The following is an 8824-nucleotide window of genomic DNA, read 5'->3' on the forward strand; positions in this document are numbered from 1 at the left end:
TGACTAACGCGACTGTGCTGAAACAAAGCTTCCTGAGCCCACTTTACTGAGACGTAAAACACAGGCCCCACGGTGACCGAGGCAGTTCTCGGTCAATGACCCAGGACCCTGCCGGCGTGTACCATGATCTGGGAGAAACGGCCACAAGCCAGAGAAGGCCATCCAGTCGGTGCGACCGTAAAGCAATAATTTATCCGTCTCGTTCTCTCTTTTTACGCTATAGATCGAGCGCGAAGCAGCATGGTCTCCACAGAAAGTGCCTCCTCCACTTATGAAGAACTGGCCAGGGCCTACGAGCACGCCAAGATGGAAGAGCAACTGAGGCACGCCAAGTTCACCATCACAGAGTGCTTCATATCAGACACATCATCTGAACAGTTGACGGCAGGGACAAACGAGTACACGGACAGTCTGACCTCCAGCACCCCTTCAGAATCGGGGATCTGCAGGTTCACTGCATCCCCCCCCAAACCTCAGGATGGAGGTCGAGTGATGAACATGGCGGTTCCAAAGGCACATCGGCCAGGTGAGAAAAGAAATGCACGGACCACTGTTTAGGAGACTTGTCTTCCTGATTCGCTCTCGTCTGCTAGGAAAGCCCATCCTGGTGTTTGGACTCGATGCTCCGTTTGTAGGTTGCCGTGTAATGAACCACCCCAGAGCTTATTGGTTTGCAACAGTGACCATCGCTCATTTTGTGTATAAATCTGAAATGTAGTCAGGGCTTGGTGGGGCAGCCCATCTCTGTTCCAGTGGTGTCAGCTGGGCAGGCTCACTTAGGTCTGGAGGAGCCCTTCCCAAATGGCCATGTGTAGGATTCTCCACCAGGTGGCTTGGGCTTCTTCGTATCATGGCAGCTCGGCTCTAAAGCAAGTGTCCCAACAGGCAAACAGTGGACGTAGCTGGTCTCTTAAGGCGGGGCCTGGAAAATGACACATCATTTCCGCCATGTTCTGTTGTTCAAGCAGTCAGAAAGCCCAAGGAGCCCCGATGGGAGAGAAGGAGATCCCACTATGTGAGGAGAGGAGGCTCAAACGCAGGGGGCTTGTGTTGTAAAGCTGCTGTACTTAAGGCTTTCAGAAGGAGAGAGGTCTTACCAGGGGGCCGGTGCTTGGGCCTTGGTTTCATTGAGTTACCCAAAGTGACAGTAACTGGCTAGGGTTTGGTCAGCCACTCGTTCAGTCTTTGTCTTGAGCACATGAGAGGGGTCTGGGTGTGTGGATGGCAGCTCTCAGCCCTAAGGCCTACAGGGCCCGGCAGATCATGTACATAAGTGAAGAGAATGGAGAGCAAGGGAAAAGGGGAATGGTGCAGGCGGAAAATTTAAGAGTTCACAGGCTATCTAGAGGGAAGAGACTCCAGCGTGTTCCCACCAACTAATCCCCAGTGGAAATGGGGGGTTAGTATGAGTGACTTTCTCAAGAGAAGCCAGAAAGCTTGGTTTTATACGGAGACCCACAGTTTTCAAGTGTTGGGCCAGATACTTGCAAACCATTATATGGGGCAAATAGACACATCTTTAGATGGAATCCGGCCATGGCAGCCAGTTGTACTCATCATCTGAAGAATCCCTTTTTCTTCTTCACCCTGAAATAGCTGCCTGTAGACTTTCCTTTGTGGACGGCCTCTCCATTCTTGTTGAATCCAGTTTTATTTCTCCTTTTCCCATTTTCTGAACCTCTCTACTAGTCCTATTTCAAAAATTTATCTTCACTTTTAAATTACTGCAATTCCCTTGGGTTTTATGGCATATAGCCCAGCTGAAATGAGCCTTATAAATGCATAAAAATATATAAAAATAAGAATTGTCTAGCCAGCAACTAATCTTCCAAACTGAGTCAAGATTCATGCCAGCTTACAATAAAGAATGATGGCTTCATTTATTTTCATTCTGTCTACCTCCTCAGGGAGAAGATGAGCTGTGATTTGTGGGTGTTTTTATTTCCAGCATTTTTCGTTGTTGGCATTTATTTGCAAGGCAAATGCGATAAAAACATAAGCTCTTTATGGCTGTAAAGCCTGAGAGTGAGGAAGATAGGAGAGGAGAAAATGTGCCTCTGGACATGTTTAACCTTGGTAGCCTTCAGTTGCTGTCTCTGTAAAATGGGCATTGACGTGGGTGCCTACTGTTTGGGGTTTGTGTAAGACGCGTGTGGCATAATTTGGGTAAAGTGGTTAGTTAGCAGTTGTTTCTCTTGTTGCTTTGTTGAGGGATTCTCGTGGTGACTCCAGTGTGGTCTCCAGTGTGCGGCTGGCTCCTCTCCTCCCTCCCTCTTTTGTTGGTCTCCCTTCTGTGGCCACTGAGGGCCTCAAAAGCATCCGCCTTATTTGCATATCACCCAGTCACTACGCGACGCTTCCATCGGCAACCATATTCCCTTGCGTACAAGAGCTCCTGGGTGACATGATGCTCCTATATGTGCAAGCTTTGAATTAATTAAAGGCTTGGGTTTCTTTTTGATGTCTTGTTTGAACAGAAGTTCAAAAAAGTTTGCACTTCTGTTATGACATTGTTGCTTGGATCCATCAGAACAATCGAAAGATCACAACGAGGTCAGGTAGTAGAGTCTTAAAATGCTCTTTAGACTAAAATGAGTTTATAATTTTAGGTAGGAGTAATGTTTCAAGTCAGCACAAGTCCTCACGTCCACAAACTTTGCTTTGTCCGCCCTAGATGACTGTATTATTATTGAATATTTCTGAGGCTTTTAGGAAAGCCTTTCAGTTGTGTCTTTATAAGGAGACTACATTCAACACCAGGCACCAACCCCAAGGTTACAATTTATCACTCTGCTGACTGGAGGCTGCCTCAAAATCATCAGTTCCTTGAGTGCTTTCAAACCTCATTCCTACCTGTGTTCCCGTGGTTCTAGATGGTATCAGTCAGTGTCAGCAAAGCCTCCCCAGCCTCTGCCCATCTTTCCCCTCACCTTCGTGTCTTCTTGGGACCCAAAGCTTTTAAATGCAAATCAAGTCAGGGTCAAGTTAAATCAACTTGGCCAGATCCTGGCTCCAGGAAGACAGAAGACTGTCTTAATTGCCTCCAAACTTCTCTCCCAGCGTTCTGTTCTTGCTCTTGACAAGTGGAAAGGAAGTCTCTTCCACAGAAGGGGAGCCCCCCATGCAATGTGAAGGCTCTCACACATGGCAAACATCAGACTCTAGCTTTCGATGTTCAATAGTACTTGAACTCTGCATTTACTGAATTTTTAGGATGTTTATATTTTATGTAAAATGCCAGTTGTGCTATTGTTTTATTTTCTGCAATAAGGGATGGTTATTTCCGTCTTTAAAAACAAAAGACAAGCCAAACTCTATCTTCCTCTGAGAAACAGCTGGAAAGTTTAACAGCTTCTTTCCCTCTTGGTCAAGGCAACTTCCAATACTTTGATTACAGTAGCTGTTCTTGGGTTCGGGTAGCATCCTGAGCCAGTTTCTAATGTTCTTGAATTACTGCTCCTCCTTTATTCATGAGATTTATCCTCATGCCATCAAGAAATGCCATTGCACGAAGCTACTAAAATCCATTTAAAGGTTCGCATAGGCAACCCAATGCATCCTGGCCTCGGGAGCATCTGGAGAAGAGTTGGTCCATTTAGATCTCTGCTCTCACACTCTGGGACCCCAGCCTTAAATATATACCCATCAGCCCCTCCCGTGATGAATGCACTTGAGGTTTTCCAGCCGGAAGTGGCCACTGCCTGCTGTTGACTTGTTGGTTCTGTGAACAACCAGTTACATGAAGCAGTCTGGGGGCTTCAGTGTTCAGATCCATCTATGCCCTCCTGGATGTGTGCATTTATCCAAAGAGAAGAGCATGGGCGAGAGGTGCTTACCTGAAGGGCAAGCCATCCTCTGCTCCCTTGGCGACCTCCAAAGAAGGTTTCTCTTCCTGCTCTCAGCTACTGCGATCGTGCTGTCTCCCCTCCGAAGCCCACGTGGTTCTCGTGCTGGCTCTTGAATCAGAATTACACTCCAGAGAGAGCTTCACTGCCCCAAATCCCCCTCTTCAGCCTCATTCTACCTCCATCTCCCTTGCCCTCTGAGGACGTGGCTCTGCTCGGGGCAGGTCACCTGGTGCAGACTCCCTCCTCCTGACCCAGGGTGCCACACAGTTCCTCTCAAGCAGTTCTGCCTCCCACCTCCCCTAATCCCTCTGGGTTGAGCGGCTGGGGCCCCGTGCCTCAGACTTGCATCGTTCTCTTTTTTGCACTCGTTAAAATTAGATTTTCAAGTTTCGATCACGAATGTTATTCTAAGAGCTATGGAAAGGGTCTCCTTTCAAGTGCAAGTATCTCTGATATTCCCACACGCTCACACACCCTGCACCCGTGCATGGTTCCAGCCTCCATCCTTCTAGAGATATCCCTGACCCTTCTCTCCCAGCCTCTCAGCCTCCTTTTTCCCGTCAGCATGTATTTTTTGAGTGCTCACTCAGTAACTGGCCCCACTTCCAGAGCTGGAGATACGATGATAGACGAAACCCACAAACACCCCGTCTTAAGGCAACTTGCATTGCTGGAGGTGGAGACAGACACTATTCAAGTAAGGAAATAATACAGCTTCAGATGGTGGGGAGTTCTGGGAAGGGAAGTAACTGGGGAAAGGGACAAAGCCTGGCAGGGGTCAGGAGTTGGGGAGAATGGTCAAGGAAGGCTTCTGGGAGCAGTGAGACGTGAGCTGAGATCTAAATGGTGGCTGGGGCAAAGAAAGCCTGACAGACACCATAAAGGGACAGCGGTCCAGGCAGAGGGAAGTGCAAAGGAAGGAGACTGGAATGAGCTTCACATTCACCTCATGGAACAAGACTTTGCTCTGAGCTGACAAACTCTCGAATGCTCCCATAGTACTTATAGTTAGAAGGACCCTGGGGCCATTAGCAACACCTCTGAATATTGCTGTACACCCTTGCCCTGGATAGACCTAAATATTCCAACGAGCTCTTCCTGGCTCCCTGCTGGGAAACCGATGTCTTTGATGTGCATTTGTGATTTTGTCTTCTTAAGGACTGACTTGTTATTTTAGTGTGACATCTCCAGAACACAGGAAGTGATGGTGGACTTGTTCTGAGGGGCTCACCTTTTGCACTGGCCTCCTCCCTTTCCTGCCACTAGTTCCAGGTGCCCAGGCTTTCCCATCCTTCCAAGGGCTCTTGCGTGTTTATCGTAGGTGCTGCCGTCGTTATCTGTCCTCCAGTTCCTAAGTGTGCATTCTTTTGTTCTGACTGCCTGTTCTCGGACTCCGACACCTTTAGCTCAGTTTTTCTTGGCTGGCTTATTGGGATTCAGCTTGGGTTGCTTAGGAGCCAGCCCACAGGTAGTGCAAGGTAAGGAGGAGACCCATGCCTGACAACGTGTGAGGGAGAGGCAGGAGGCCCACCTGTGTCCTGCTGAGCGGCCAGAACGAAGGTTCTAGATTCCAGTGCCATGGATGACAGGCAAAAAGTTTTGCCACAGTGCAAGTCTGGCATCTCCAGAAAGACACAAATGTTTTACACTCATTTATGCAACCCATATTTATTGGATATCTTCTCTATAAAAAGATACCGCACCAGGTATTATCCTAAGACATAAAAGTGTTAACATATTAAACCAACACTTCCCACAGTCTCCTTATTTTATCAGAATAGCATGTAGTATAATAAACAGCAGACAAAGAAACCTGAAGACACAAGGCAGATAAATGAGGAGATCCAAGAAACAAGGTCCAAATCCAGCCTATGGAAGACAGGGACCCCCCCACACACACACACACACATACACACACACACCCACACACACACACACACAAGTGAGATGCCATGATAAGCCAGGAGCAACTCAAAGGTGCTGGGAATATACAAAAATGTAAGAAGACAGCAAAGTCCTGTGTGGACACAGCTGGCCCCAACTTCTAACGTATCTTATATCCCAAACTTGGAAGCAACAAGCTTTAAATTCAAGTGATACAGTCAATCCTCTCATGTTGAAATCCCTTGTGTGGTTGCCCATTGCTCTCAGGATAAAGACTCATGGGGCTTTGAGAAGCCAGTCCCGCCTTCCTCACCCATCAAGACCCCTGCTTTCTGGGCTCCTCAACTCCACAAATGTCTATTTCCTCTGCCTAGAATCCTCTCACGTCTGGATTAACTCAGTCCTCCTGTGGGATGATTCAGGGCACACGGGTCTGCCAGCCTCCTGGGGGAGCAGGTGTAAGACTCCAACCGGGCCACCCTCTCAGTAGTCCCCAGCGTGTGGGTCCTTGTGGATCTTTTGTGGGAGCTGGAGCTTCCTTGAATCTCATGGCCCCCTCCTCACTGGGTGCTCCAAACACCCTGCTCAGTGGTCCTGACCTTGCCCAAATGCTGGGGCAAGGTCCTGTTTTTTATTCAGAACTACTTGATTTCAGAGGAATCGTAAGCAGCAACAAACTCAAAGCCCCGCTTCATACCTCAGTGTAGTTTTTAAAGTTCACCAGTGAGTAGGAAGATCGCAGGATTGATGAGCTCTTAAAAATGCATGAAGCCTCCTAAGTACAAGCCAAGAATGGTAACAGAATCAGCACACACGGGCCTCCGCTATCGGCCTCGCATTATTTATTTAGGGGTTTTCCTGCTTGCCTTTTGGGAGCGAAGATTCATTTACCAAGAGAGGTTCATTTACAAGTTTTCATTACCTTGCTTCAGCATTAATATTAAACTCAAAAAGTGTTAGATCTCGTTTGGCTCCACAGTGGGCAGACTCCAAGCTCACCCTTTGTAAGTAGCTCTTTGATGTTGTAGCATCATTACAAGCCTGATCTGTGTGGTTCTTGGTGAAAGTGCTGGAAGCATTCTTTGCTTCTTACCTTTGCATCAATACCCAGCCCCATCCAAGCATAGAGATGAAGCCTTGTTAGAAATTGATGAAAGTTCCTTTGTATTTGGCCCCAGAGGACAGCCAAGCCCCCCGGGACTCTGGTTCACTTTCATTCCCAGAGAATTTGTTGCGAGAGCATCCGCGTGCTCTCTTAGGTGCATGGAGGGGGAAGAGGGCTATTGCAGTGTGAATTGGAATCGTAGCCTCCCCAAAATGCATTTGTTTGTTTCATACTTACCCCCGGATTCCTGATACAGATGTGCTTACCTAGTGTCCACAGGTGAGATAGTGAAGAGCATAAGGAAGGCTTAAAGATGCCCTTAGAACTCACCGTGCCCCCTTCTCTTGACTACAGATAAGATGCAAACACCAAAAGGGTCACAGCACCGTTTCGAGGCAAAGGCAAGAATTTTGCGTGAAACCCAGAAGTTGCTAGCTCATGCTCTTACCCCATCCTAATCTCCCACTGCATCGGGCCACCTCAGAGGCAGACCCCGTGGCCACTGTTGCATGAGAACCGTCCCTCACTCTCTCCCAAGAACCGAGGTCATAACTCCTTGTGGACCAGTAGAAGCTGAGCAGTGAAATCCCTTATTCTGATTGAGTTAAATGGTTTTCAGATAAAATTAAAGCAAAATGAGGGTCCACTTGGAATTGTGAACTTTGGCCCCTTTAAACTATGGTTTCTCAACAGCACAATGAGCCCTGGAAGCAGGGTCACTTTTTCTGGCGGGGGATGAAGGGGAGGGGTTGTCCTGTGCTTTGTAGGGTTTTAAGCAGCATCCTGAGCCTATGTGCAGCCACCTCCCAACTGTGACATACAAATAGTCTTCAGACATGGCCTCCTGCTTCCTGAGGGGTAGAATCACTCTTTGCTGAGAACCACTGATCTAAACTCTAGACGTTTCCTTCCCTAGTGTGAGGTATGCCAAATGGCTAGAAGCATCGCCCGAGAATAGATTCATGGAAGGCACATCATTATAGATTTTCTGAATCAGTGCATTCTTGCTCTTTTTCCATATCGATTTTGCCATCCTTCTTCCAAAGCTGAAGTGCATTCAAACTGTGTGTGCGTCTGAGTATCCTGAGAAAGTTCGGGAAGTTTTGCTTTCCCGATAGGAGGGAGCGTCTCCTGGCTTCAGATAAGTGACGCAGGTTCACTAGAGCCGTTTTCGCAAGGCTGGGCCAACCATGTCTGGAAGCCCCCTTGGGGGTGATGGCAGGCTCTGAGTATGCCATGCACCTGCTGGGGGGTATGGGGCCGTCAGAGGGTCTGTGCTGGTTCACGACTGGCATCAGTAAGCGAGGTGGTTAGGGACAGAGGGAGAAATCAATGCCACTCGTTCAGTGTGAACTTTCAGAGAGACTAGTGGTGCCGAAGGTCCCAGGAGCAGTGACAGGAAAATGAGGAATGGACCGTTATGTCAACAATAAGGCATAACATTGAACAAGGGCTGCGCCACCCCCTCCCCCCTAGTCCCTGGAGGTGGATGTCTCAGGGGCACAGGAGGGACAGCCTGTGATCTGGAGTTTGCAGGCTGAGGAAGTATGCAGAGGCCCGGAGGTAGGTGGGTATGGCCAGGAGAGGGGACAGGGCCATACCCTCACCTGTGATCTGCACGCTGGGGGCCCATGTGGCCGTGTCCTCCTCCACTCCTCTGCTGCATCCCATCTGCTATGGCTCTTTGTCTCCCATTTTCATCCCCTGCCCAAGTTCTCTGTCTCGTGTTTCTTCCCTCTGCTTCCCTCTGTGTGTGTGTGTGTGTGTGTGTGTGTGTGTGTTTCCATCGCTCATTCCACCTCTGTTCTCTCCATCTTTGTCTCTGTCTCTCTCTGATCGCTCTCTGATCTCTCCATCTCTCTCTCTCTCCGCTCTCTCAGCCCCGTTCCCCCCACTCACCCCACCCTGACCACCCGTGTCAACCCCTCTGACTGCGGTCCGGTCCGGCACCTGAGCCCCTAAGCTCAGCCCGTCAGAGCACCTTTTC

General features: G+C 48.7%; 1 protein-coding gene across 1 annotated transcript in view; it reads left to right on the plus strand.

Moving 5' to 3' along the window:
* The window catches only part of LOC125921303 (Down syndrome cell adhesion molecule-like), an 89079-nt gene that overhangs the window by 75525 nt on the left and 4730 nt on the right, over nucleotides 1-8824 (plus strand). Inside the window, exon 14 of the mRNA XM_049628771.1 lies at nucleotides 224-526. Within this exon, the coding sequence (XP_049484728.1) occupies nucleotides 224-526 (303 nt within the window). The remainder of the gene's footprint in view (nucleotides 1-223; nucleotides 527-8824) is intronic.

This window comes from Panthera uncia, chromosome C2, assembly GCF_023721935.1.
Source record: "Panthera uncia isolate 11264 chromosome C2, Puncia_PCG_1.0, whole genome shotgun sequence".
Lineage (NCBI taxonomy): Eukaryota > Metazoa > Chordata > Mammalia > Carnivora > Felidae > Panthera > Panthera uncia.